This window comes from Sorex araneus, chromosome 8 (assembly GCF_027595985.1).
Source record: "Sorex araneus isolate mSorAra2 chromosome 8, mSorAra2.pri, whole genome shotgun sequence".
NCBI classification, from domain to species: Eukaryota; Metazoa; Chordata; class Mammalia; order Eulipotyphla; family Soricidae; genus Sorex; species Sorex araneus.
This window is the reverse complement of record NC_073309.1, coordinates 62192058-62205189: the sequence shown is the minus strand read 5'-3', so window position 1 is coordinate 62205189 and position 13132 is coordinate 62192058. Positions and strand designations below refer to the sequence as shown.

The window sequence follows — 13132 nt, the reverse complement described above, 5'->3', positions numbered from 1 at the left end:
AGGTGGCCAGAAACCCAAAGAAAACCCAGACAAAAATGATTAGCTTGAAAGAACTCATAGCAAAAGGGACTACAAAGTCCCTTTTGCACATTACTACAAAGTATTGCACATTTTCTGTCACTACTCTGTAAGAAATGACATGCTAACTAAAATGACATGCTAACTAAAAAATTATAGTGAGATAGTGATACTAGTTAAATGGCATGCATGATAATGACCATCATTTATTTTCATATTAACAGTGGACATTCACCTGTTCTTATTATCTTTAATTTTTTATTTATTTTTTAATATTTTTGTTTACTGGTCTTATTTTACTTTACTAAATTTTAGGTTTGGGAGTCACATCTGGCATACTCAGAGCTCACTCCTGGCCCTGTCATCAGGAATGACTCCTGGCGATGCTCAGGGGAACACATATGGTCTCGGAGATAGAACCAGGGTTGCCTGGATGCATGCCCTGTCTGCTGCACTAACTTTCTGATCATTTACCTACTTTGATGAGTGAGGAATCCACATATGTCTTCACATTTAATTTTCTAACTTTAATTTTTTCCTTTGGCTGGTCACAAAAAAGCTACAATGTAGAAGGTATAAGAAAAAATATGGCTGTACTATTTAAGGAGGACAATGTAATAGAGGTAGATTCTCCAACTGACTTCCATTAAGTGAAAGTAGCAAGAAAAATATTTACCATGTCATATTTACTGGGTATAGTGTATTCTGAGGATCTTTTATATAAAGTAAACAAAAGTAGTAAGTAGGGAAATATCTCAAGATACAGCTAAAAGTCAATCAAATAGAAGGAACAGAAGCATAAATTCGAAAGTAGTTCTTATGAACTAAAGCTAGGAGAAAGGGCCATAAAACTCTTCTGTCTCTTTAAGAATAGTTTGATCATTTGTTATAACTAGTATGAGGTAATTCTGTGCATACTTAAGTTACAAATACAGATACATATCAAGAATTACCAAAATTTAAATCATAAAGTTGAATGATGAAAACAAAGTCCTATATGGCTCATCTTAGACAAAATGATAGCAGCACACAAGATCTTGCTGGGTTTTAATAAAAAAATTGTGCTTGTAATGTATGTAACCCAACTACTCAGCAGATATCACACTGCTTTAAAGTATATACCCTTGCTGAATTAAAAAATAAAACTCAGAGAAAAGAATATTCTCTGAAATAGCATATGAGAAAAAACAGGAATAGAAGTTATGATAGGCAACTCAACTCCTAGTAAAATAATGACAACATGAAAAATAATAGAAAGAGTCAGAACAATAGGAGAGAGCTGGGCAGAGGTTACTATAACGGGTAACATGCGTGCTTTGGATGCACAGAACTGTAGCTCCCATATTCACTTATCAAGCTCCCCAAGGTTGCTTGGCCAAGAATTGACAGGAGTGGACGCGAGCTCCGTAAGGAGCATTTGGCAATAACACCGTTACCTCCAAAGAGGCATAAACAGGAAAAGGTTAAAGACCATGTATACTATTGTCCAAGACAGGAGTTTTCCTGTTAGCAGCCTATGTTTGCTCTCCCTGATCTACTTTCTCTATATTAACTCCAAGAAATGTGACTTATCCTTAGCCAGTGAAGTTATACAAAACAAACTATTGCATTTGCTTTAATCTCCTCGATTTTAGAGAAACGGTTATTGACAATGAAGTCATTCCACATCAGGAAAAAATATAATGAGGAGAGATTTGTTCTGCATAAAATATTTGTATAAATTCTTTTTATATGCAATTTGTGAGAGAAATGTGGCACTGTCTTTCTCCTTTGCTCTTCAGTCCCCTGATGCCTGAGACTTGTGTGTATGCATCAAGATATCCACTTAGTGAGTAAACCCCCTGAGAGCAGAAAACTGGTCTGTGCTTCAACTGGCATTTATTACCAGCTCTCACATACAACCAATGAACATTTGGTTTCTGCCAGACTTTAAAAAGACTTAAGTCATAAAACCTGTAGGGATAATTTTGTTTGTCCTGTGAAGAAGCATTAAAAAATTTCTCAGTAAACATTTACTTCTAATAGAAAAATTCAACCTACAGAGAACTATGATTTTAAAATATCAGTTCTTTGTTAAAAGGATTAAAAGAGATGAGCACTTCAAGATTAAATTGAGCTTACAGGACACCTTGCTTTTTAGATATAAAACTGATTTTTATTTATTATTCCTATTCCAACATGTTCCTTCAGGCAAAAACAAATATTGTTTTCACTTTGTACTTTGTTCCACTTTATTTAACACTTCAGATAGCATTTCCTGTGTTACTTTGTCTACTTTATAAGTTTTGCATAATTCTTGCAGAAAATGTGCATTTAATGAATCTACATAGATTTAATTGAATAAATTGTTTGGTACATTAAATAATTCAAAAATTATTTAATAATTTTTCCACAAGGAAAAAATATCCTTATAGGAAATATACACAGTGGGTAGGGCGTTTGCCTTGTATGCAGCCAACCTGGGTTCTATTCCTCCATCCCTCTCTGAGAGCCCGGCAAGATACCGAGAGTATCCCACCCACACTACAGAGCCTGGCAAGCTACCAGTGGTGTATTCGACATGCCAAAAACAGTAACTACAAGTCTCACAATGGAGACATTACTGGTGCCCGCTTGAGCAAATGGATGAACGACGGAACAACAGTGCTACCGTGCATAGGAAATATACATAAGAAATAGTGATAATTTTCATTGATATAGAGAGAATCTATAAATTAGCAATTAAAAATTAGCAACTAAAATTGCACACTATAATCAAAGGTTTCTCCTTATTGAAAGTCATAATGAATTATTATGCTATGAAATCAACTAAATGATGATCATGGCCAACATTTTAAAATGTTGGGAACTAAAAAATGTATGACAGGTGATACTGTAGTACTTTGAAGTACTTTCTAATAGTGATATATATTAAAAATTTATAAAATATTCAAAGTTAGGTATTGAATTTTAGTTGGATTTAGGCTTCACATTGGGTTGTCCTTTCTCCTCCTCCAGAGACACTAGGTTAATTGAATTACAACCAGCCTAGTGCTCCTGGGGGGCGCACCCAGTTCCATCAGGGCACTCCCAACCCTCTTGATTTATCTTTAATCTCTCCTTTGTGTTCTTATTGCCCGATCTGTTAGTCACAAATATCTCCTAATCAGACATGGCAATTTGTGAAGTCAAACCTTCTGAAGGCTCTGCAGATGTAAGTAAAACCACCCTTTCCCGTGAGTCCAGAGAGACTATTCAAATTGTACTCTAGGATATAGATAAAAAGCTTATTTAAATGGATTACTGGTAAAGGAAAGGAGAAAGCAATACGCCCCAAGATGAAATGCCACCCCCGGGCAGATCTCCCAGAAGGAAGATCTCCTAGAAGGAATCTAGAGTGCTGAATCCCTAGATGAAATTCCATCCTTGATTGGACCTCCTAGAAGAATTTCTCCTGAAGGAGGGGCTTTACATTGTTCATTGTTCATGTTAATGTTCAACCACAGCTATGTGTAATTGTTACCCCCGATTCTTAACAATTCTCTATAATAATCTTGATTGATCATCTGAGTAAAGCGCAACTGGTTACCAGCCTGTGGACCCTTCCTTCGTCCACCAACCAGGGAAATGTCATCAGCCTGAAAGCAACTGGTACCAAAACAGAGGCACCTCAGAATTCAGACAAATGGTGCCCAAACAGGGATGCCTCACACAGTCAAGAATTATTTTCTGTATAAGAGGGAAGGGTGTGGGGCTGGGGCAATAGCACAGCGGATAGGGCATTTGCCTTGCATGCGGCCAACTCATGTTTGATTCCCAGTATCCCATATGGTCCCAGAGCACCACCAGGAGTAATTCCTGAGTGCAAGAGCCAAGAGTAACCCCTGAGCATCACCAGGTGTGACCCAAAAGCAAAAAAAAAAAAAAAAAAGAGGGAAGGGTACCTTACTTGCAAGAATGCATAGGTGTGGCATGACCAAGCCACAAAAATAAGCCCCACCCAAACTAAACATAAATTAAATATTTTTCTGGCAATAGTAAGAAATTTCTTTTAAGAGTACTCATAACAAGTGCCTTGAAAAAGTTATCTTCTATATTCTTGAGCAGTTCCCTTTGGTTGACACAACTCTACATGCTTTTTTAAGTAGAAGCCAGTGATATCACTGTGCAATCTAGCAAAGATCTGCAAAACCTCTTCTCCATGATATAAATACTGGTTCACATTTTTAAATATATTATGGAGTAAGAAAGTGACATAAGCTTAAGGACATACAGGTGAATGCTCTGTATCACTTTGGATGGTTCAAAGTATATGAAAAATATAATGCATAGCATATTTGTAACATGTACAAACTTAAAAAGTGTGACAAGTTAGAACTGCTAACTGGTAAAAATCCTTCTCAATTCTATCCCATCAATTTTAAAAAAGGACTTTTATTTGCTGATATCTACAGAACTGGATATAAAAATTTATTATAAAAATAAGACTTTATTTTGAGTAAACTCAACATATGTGGCACAATCAGCCACTTATGAAATTCTTCTGAAAGCTTTAGTGATTTCAAAGAAGTTTGGGTTTTGTGCATGGGTTATGCTTCTTATTTTGACCAGATAAATCTGTGTGAGCTCCTCAGATATAAGCTTGAGAAAATTTGTTCTTTTCTCAATGTTTATATTCAATTTTAGTAAATTGAATATAAATTTATTTATATTTCTTATTTCTCCTGATCTGTTACATCTTCACTCCTGAGTTTCCATAGTCTTAGCCTTTGGTTTTAGTCTGATGACACTGTCACTAAATTATAAACAAATTGTCTTATTGAGTACAAATGAATGAAAATTTTTCCCATGACATTTAAATTCAAAAGATTTTGATTTTTTTCACTCCACTTGTTTCAAACACTTCACGTCTTTTACATTACTTTAAATTGCCAGCTTAGAGTTTTAGCAATCATATATTTTATTATATTTTGGCTTTGGCTTTGCATCTTCTAAGTATGTAACAGAGCAACAACCAACATCCAGAGACTATTCCAGGACTAAAACCAAGCTCCTGGAAGCTTATAGCTTATAGCCTAGTTCTCCCTCTCGGAGAACCTGGCAAGATACCGAGAGTTTCCTGCCCACATGGGAGAGCCTCGCAAACTCCCCATGATGTATTCATATGCCAAAACCAGTAACGATGGATCTCATTTCCCTGACCCTGAAAGCCTCCAATGTGGCACCATTAGGAAGGATGAGTAAAAAGAGACTGCTAAACTCTCAGGGCTAGGACGAATGGAGACGTTACTGAGAGCGCTCGAAAAAATTGAGGATCAACAGGATGATGATGATGATGATGATGATGATGATGATGACTAATCATTCATAGGTTAGCTTCCTTGTTCTCACTTTTAGTAATAGAATACATTCTTTTTTCCAATATTAGGCTGTACAATAAACTAAAATATTTAAATAAATGATGATGTGTTGGAGCGAATAGCACAGTGGTCGGGCGTTCACCTTTCACTCGACTCGTGTTTGATTCCTCCGCCCCTCTCGGATAGCCCAGCAAGCTACCGAGAGTATCGCACCCCCATGGCAGAGCCTGGCAAGCTACCTGTGGCATATTGGATATGCCAAAAACAGTAACAATAAGTCTCACAATGAGAGACGTTACTGGTGCCTGCTCGAAGATGATGACTGTATCAGGCAGTGTGATGTGAAGGAAAGTAATGTAAATCAAAGAATCTGCAATTAGAGAGACAGTTCACCTATATTTCATTCTACATTTTAAAATATAAAACATAACAAAAATCACTAAGGGTAAAGATATTTCAGTAATAAGATAAATGGATGTCAACTGTTGAAGATGAATTGATGGGGAGTTGACATTGAAGCTTGATCTCCATGGATGAGTAAAATTTCTGTCAGACAGAAAAAGGGTAAAATGAGGCTTCCTGGAAGAAGGGAAACAAAACATATTCTTTCTGAGAGCTATAAAAGTTCATAGTAGTTTGAGAATCCAGAAAAGCATTAGATTGAGCAAAATTATAGGGTAGATTTTAAAAGAAATAAAATTGTGGTAATTTGGACCCAATGATGAAGATGATTTTGCCAGGACGGGCACTTTGGTTTCTGAAGACTCTGAAGGCAAAATTCTAAAAGCCAATGAATAACACTTATGAGCTATGGATATCATTCAGCATGTCCAACTATAATACTATAATCTGCAATTCTAAAATTAACAGGAAAGGGTAAGTAAATTGATTTATTTTCCTTATTTCTCTCTGCGTAAAGTGTATCTTAACTGAGTACCCTAACTCCAAGACATACTTCACACAGAGAGAAATAAGGAAAATGAATCAATTAAAGAAATTGATTTGTAGGTGGAACGGATAAGACTTCAAAATGCTGAATAAGGAAATTCATGGAGGATTTACAGCATGTTTAAGCTTTTTAGATAGGGTCAAACAGACTAGGAAAAGATACTAAAGTTGGTAGTTTGCTGTCATGAGTAGCATTTCAGAGCACAGGTAAGAGGAGATGCAAATTTATGGAAAAAAGAAGGTTGCATTCAATTGCTTCCTCAGGGACTGATGTGCATCTTAAGGAAAGAACAGGTGAGGTCAAAGTCTGTTGTTCACGCATTTGTCAATTATTTCATAAGGTTATAATAAATGCAAAACGATCTGGATCATCTATAAAAGAAATATATGCCTTTTATGATATTTTTCCTTATGAAAGATGAATATATGTCCTTCATGATATATTTTAAAAACATTGGCAAATTAAAATCTCAGAAATTACTAAGAAATAGACAAATAACCACTTTTCCCCTTGTGGTTATGAGGCACAGAGTAGTTTCTCTTACCTGCTGGCAAAAAAAACTACTTTCCATCATCTGAAATCTTCTGTTTCTGTACTCATTAGTTCATGCAATTAGTGAAAGCGATGTACTGACTGATTTGATTGACATGTGTTTATTTTCTCTTGCACACCCGGTGGGATCACAGCATGAGGGTAATGAAAGAGGAGCTATCATCCGCACCCATGCACAGCCAGGTAGTTTATTATAATCATACTTACAATTGGACCTGGTGGGCCCTGGGGACCCTCCCCTCCTTTCAGTCCTGCAGCACCCTAGGAAAAGTGAAAGAATGAAGTAAGTGGATTAGCATGAGCCGAACATAAACTGGAAATGTCTGATTGATAAAATTCGGATTTTAGGAATTGCTTTTGATGCCTGCATATTGCTTTATATGGTATGAAAATATGTTCTATACAATGCTTCCATATTTCCACTTAAATACACGTGAATATTTAGTTCAATCTGAGAAAGCCTCAATAAGCATTTACATTTCAATAAGCAATTTCACTCACACGTTTGACCTATTTGTAATTGTACCTGAGCTCCTGGAAGTCCTCTTTCACCTGGAAAGCCACGGAGTCCAGCTGGTCCGTCTTTTCCTGAGACACCTTGAGGACCAGGGTCACCCTAAAGCGGACAGTGGGCATCACAGTCATTTCTTTTCTTTTTTTTTTTTTTTGCTTTTTTTTTTTTTGGGTCACACCCAGCGATGCTCAGGGGTTACTCCTGGCTTTTTCCACTCAGGAATTACTCCTGGCAGTGCTTGGGGGACCATATGGGATGCCGGGGATCGAACCCGAACCCGGGTCGGCCGCGTGCAAGGCAAACGCCCTACCCGCTGTGCTATCGCTCCGGCCCCCAGTCATTTATATAAATGCCCAGAAACAGTGATCCTCTCTAGCCGAATCCAAATAAAGCTTGAGCATTATTTCATCATGAGAATATTGTACAAAATCCCATTGAAAAAGACCCACTAACTCCTATTTCAGCACATATTTAAAGTGGGAAGTTTATTAACAGAAGGGTTTGATATGACCAGAAAGGGAGCGGCGGTCCCAGATAAAATTTTCTATGGGTCTAGGCTATGTGGAAAACAATCCTGTCAAACATCTTACTCTTTTCCAGCCCCTTTAGTTTACCTTTCGCATATTTTAAAGCTAATGCATACTTCTCACCCACTCCCTTGATTAAGAGAATATTTAAGGAGATCCATGAGCTAGCTTCTCAGTCCTTCTCTTCCTACATCAAAAATGATTACTACAGAATTAAGTAATCTTGTCTTTATCCTCTTTAATATGCATATATATGTGCATATATATATATGTATAGTATATGGTCTGGTCTGATGTTATTGTTCATTCATGCCTGGCAGTATATTAAACTAAACATTCTACTGCTATGTCTCTGATATGCATTTAGATTCTGTAGCAAAATTTAGAAAATTTATGGACAAATGATGAGAACCTATGGCATAAAGAAACTGAAAGTTCTTTGGCTATACAATACCTTTGCACCTTCTTTCCCTGCCGCTCCGGGAAGACCTTGCTCTCCAGGAGGCCCAGGAGGGCCAGGATGTCCACGTTCACCTATTGGACCTGTCTCGCCAGTGGGTCCCTAAATTAGAAAAGCCAAACTTAATTAAATTCTTATTTTTAAAGTCCTGGTAAAGATAACACAAACCCTACATTAATATCACTCCTTTTTGATAAGAACTTATCATCCTCATTTATTTTCACAGTGTCCTAGAAAATAATTCTTACAAAACACTGAAAATAGAACACTTGGTAGGATTCTATAATCTCAGAATCTGAGAGACAAGACAAATACATAAAGCTCAAAGATTTTTTTCCTTTGGTTCAGAACTGCTTCAATAGTGAGTATAGTCAGATATTGATTTTTTTGAAGATTAACTAATTTTGTCCCGTTTTTTAAATTTTCATATAATATTTCAGAAGTGTTTAGAAGTAAAAGATGCACTACATGAATAGCTACTTGATGAATCACTCCGTGATAATACGCTTACGTCTCCTGGATCCCAAATGACAAGAGTGGTTCTCCTCGCAATTTCCATGATTGGAGACCTCCCTACTGTTAATCTATATTCACTTGACAAAGTCTAGAACATGCAGCAGAGAGATCCTGAAAGCCATGTGTTTGGGCTGGCAGTTCCTCCCAGCCAAAGCTTATAACAAATAGCTTGCTGTCTGAAATTGCTGCAAATGCCAAAGTGAAAAATGTCAGGTCATTTATGTGTCCCTTGAGTAGTGCTGTTTTGTGGTGGTAGAGTTTAATGAGCTTTCAAGTGTAAATAGAGAATAGTGACCAGTTGCTCTCTATCGCCACTTAGAATAGAGCAAAATGAAGGGTCTAAATTAAAAATGAACATTTTTTTTCTGAATAAAAGAAAAACTTTCAAGATGTGAAGGGCATTAAGCAGTACAAAGAGTTACTGAAGCTGTTTATGGAATGCCATTCCTTTTTTTCTGCAAACACATACACAATTGATTTTTAACATTCGAAAGAACACATTTACCCTAAATTTTGGTGTGCATGCCTCAGCTATTCTTTCTTTAACTTTGCAGCATTGAAACTTCCAAATCTATTGCTTATGTATAAGCATTTCTCCACAAAGGATTTTTTTTCATAAATACCTAATCACCAGAATTTCAAAAACTATGGAGTCTAAAACTGATGCTAATTTAATGGTCACTGCCACCAACATAAAAGAGAGCAGTGGGTCACATGAAAAAAACAAAGAAACAAATATCAAATGCTGCAATCTCACATGTTTGAATGAGTCATTTCAATACCTCACATCTTTTGAAAAATACAGAAATATTTGGCTTTAATTATTAACAACCATATATAGATTTCAAAAGGAATGACTTCCCTTTGTCCTAATATTACAGTTAAACTGGAAAGAGACAACTGAATTTTCTTTCTTAAAGGCATCCTGAAAGCATGAGATACAAAGTCCAACAGTCAAACTTATAAATATGCCTGCCCAGAAGGCAGGCTGAGATGGCTGAGAACCTGGGGACAGTGGTGGAGGGCAGTTGTCACTGGTGGTGGAATTGGTGCTGGAATATTATATGCCTACGACTCAACTATTAGTAACTCAAAAAATCATGGAAACTTAATAACAAAGAATGTAGGTATTTATCTTTACTAAATAAAACATGAAAAGGGTCATTCAAGAAAAGTGGTTCATTCAATTAGCATGCACACAAGATCTACTTGCTACTTTTAAGCTATAAAGTAGAAAGACAAAGTACAGGTCTTAAAAGCCACATGTGGGGCCAGAACAATTGTACAGCGGGTCAAGCATTTGCCTTGCTTGTGGCCAACCCTGGTTCAATCCCCCTCTCTTTTATATAGCGCCTCCACAAAACCAGTACATAGGCAGGAGTGACCCCTTAGCATCACCAGGTACGGACCCCAAACAAAAAACAAACAAGAAACCAAAAGAAACTTAAAGTCAAGTGTGTCTGTATTAGGTAGAAACTTTCAAAAGATGTGAGATCTTGAAATTTTCATTTAAGCTCTATGATGTTTAAACATGGTAGCATTTGAAAGGGATCCAGATTAGCTTTATATTCATGGCACGGCTTCTTAATGAATAAAGTATTATTGTATTAAGTACTTTATTTACAATAAATGAAAACCTAAAATCATTCTTTTAGCTTTTTTCAGGGAAAATGGTTCTGAAGTTTCTTTAAATTTATAAAAAATTGTATTTTTTCAGAGAACTTATTTACAGGGTACTTTAAAATTAAAACGGTTTAGTTGGTTAAAAGGAGATCTTTATTGTTAAAAAGTATGCAGCATGTATTCATGCTATAATTTCTTTATAAAGTAGCAAATAGCATTTGCATTAATTCATGAATAATCTTTAAATAAAATAATCAACCATTCCAAGAATTCTTCATATTATTCTATTGCATACTTTTCTGGAAGAAAGTGTACTATTTTGTTTGTGTGTATATGTGTAGGAGAGAGAGAGAGAAAGAGAAATAAAAAGATACATGGTAAGGGAAGAGAAAGGAAGAGAGAGAGTTCTAATGTTAAGAACTAATCAAACTGAGAAAATAATATTTGAAGTAATTATATGGTCAAAGTACTCAATTACTCTTACACTTTTACTATGCTTTGTTATCAACAGAGGTAAAATTACAATTGAATAAACTTATTCTATTTGTTAAATATGTATTCACATGTAAAAATATTGTTTTCTATAGTTAAGAATTATCCCTTATTGATATTTAACTATAATTGATATTAACACTATAATTCAGGAAAACATGCTAATATTAGAGACTTTGCTATCTGTCAGAAAAATTGTTGCTTTTTTATATGCTCTATTTATTAATATATTAATCAGGAAAGTCATAATCTGTAATACAAAATTCATAAAAGAAAATGTGTTTATTTACAAATATTAGAATTTTATGAGTCATAGGCTAGCATTATATTTCTAATATACATTCAGCTTTTAAATTTAATAATTCTAAAAAAATTGTTGAAGTCTACTAAAGATCAATGCCAAGCTATTTAATACATCATACTTGGTGTTTTCAAGACAGAGGGTCAACAATTTGTTATCTTATTGGGAATTTTAAAATTTGTTTTAATTTTTTAATTTTATCATTTTCTTTTATGCAGAGAGTCTCTTGCCCGCATGCCTGGCTGTCTTCCCCGGGGCCCCTTGGAGGGGATAAGCTCCAGCTTCCCCCCTGCCCCAGCAGAGCTCCCGGCGGCTGAAGACCTCTGGAACCTAGCCACAGCCATGTTCAAGGCCCCTCTCCACACGTTTGGGCAAGCCTCACACATGAAGGTACCGGCAGAGGAACCCAGGTGTGTTTACCCATCAACAGCCAAGATCCAGAGACTTAAAAGCAAGCTCCCAGAAGTGCGTGGCCGCTTTGCAGCTGCGTGATATCTTATAACCTACTTCTCCCTCTGAGAAAAACCAGCAAGCTACTGAGAGTTTCCTGCCCACACAGGACAGCCTTGCAAGCTTCCCATGGTGTATTCATATACTAAAGCCAGTAACAAGCTGGATCTCATTCCCCTGACCCTGAAAGAGCCTCCAGTGTGACATCATTGGGAGGGCCGAGTCGAGAGAGGCTTCTAAAATCTCAGGGATAGGACAAATAGAGAGGTTACTGAGACTGCCCGAAATTCGACGATCAATGGGATTTTGTGATTCGTGATTCATGATTTTCTTTTATACACACAGATAACCGAAATATCACTTTATCATAGCAATGTATTGCTGAAGTTTACTTGGTACAGAATAATTTGCTCAAGCAGGCACCAGTAACGTCTACATTGTGAGACTTGTTGTGACTGTTTTGCGCATATTGACTATGCCACGGGTAGCTTGATGGGCTCTCAGAGAGGGGTGGAGGAATAGAACCTAGGTCGGCCTGTACATGGCAAACGCCCTACCTGCTGTGCTATTCTTCCAGCCCACAGAATAATTAAACCTATTTTTTATAAGTGATATACAAAATTCATCTTGCTGACTCAATTAAAATTGACAGAGTTTACATAGCACTAAAAAAGATGAAAATATAAATGAAAAAGTAAGGAAAATAAACGTCATACCTGTGGTCCAACAACACCCCCCGGCCCAGGAGGGCCTGTCTTTCCTTGAAATCCCTAAACAAAGAAAGTATCGTCTGTAAAAAACATACATAACTGAAAGCATAAACTTAAAACTTTTGTGAAATAATTATATAGTACTTAAAAATAAAGCCATCTGTTGAATGAATTGTTTATGTTTTTCAAGCATGAGTTATTTTGTTTTCTAGCAAATTCAATTTTTTTAAATTTTCAATTTATCTTTTTTGTTAGTTTTGGGGTGACACCTAGAGGTGTTAAGGCTTTAACCATAGGCCCTTGTACTGCCTCTTGATAACCCCACGAGTTTTCTTATTTTAAGCTTTCAATGTGGTGACGGAAATACAATTCTGAGTTTTAAAAAGAAATATATTTTACAAAGGTCTTTTTCTAGGAACTCTAAGAACAAGACCAGCACACAAAAATGATAATGAATTTAGTGATTAAAATCAATAGATAAAATTCCACGATTGAGGAAATTCAGTGAAAATTTTGTAAACCCGTCTCGTACACATACATTCTAATGGAAGAGAAAAATTTGGACTATACTGTACCTGAATGGATTATGTATTTGGGAGTAATTAGAAGAGAATATTGCCTTTATATTTGCTTGTTAAAGGTCAATATGTATGCAAGTATTTAATAAACTGAGAATAGGCA

The 13132-nt window shown here is 36.2% G+C and overlaps 1 protein-coding gene across 1 annotated transcript in view; it reads right to left on the bottom strand.

Annotated features, from left to right (window-relative positions):
- The window catches only part of COL11A1 (collagen type XI alpha 1 chain), a 214953-nt gene that overhangs the window by 67861 nt on the left and 133960 nt on the right, over window positions 1-13132 (bottom strand). The window contains exons 38-41 of the mRNA XM_004614663.2: window positions 12458-12511; window positions 8354-8461; window positions 7385-7474; window positions 7066-7119 (exon numbers count right to left, since the gene is read on the bottom strand). Of these exons, the coding sequence (XP_004614720.1) occupies window positions 7066-7119; window positions 7385-7474; window positions 8354-8461; window positions 12458-12511 (306 nt within the window). The remainder of the gene's footprint in view (window positions 1-7065; window positions 7120-7384; window positions 7475-8353; window positions 8462-12457; window positions 12512-13132) is intronic.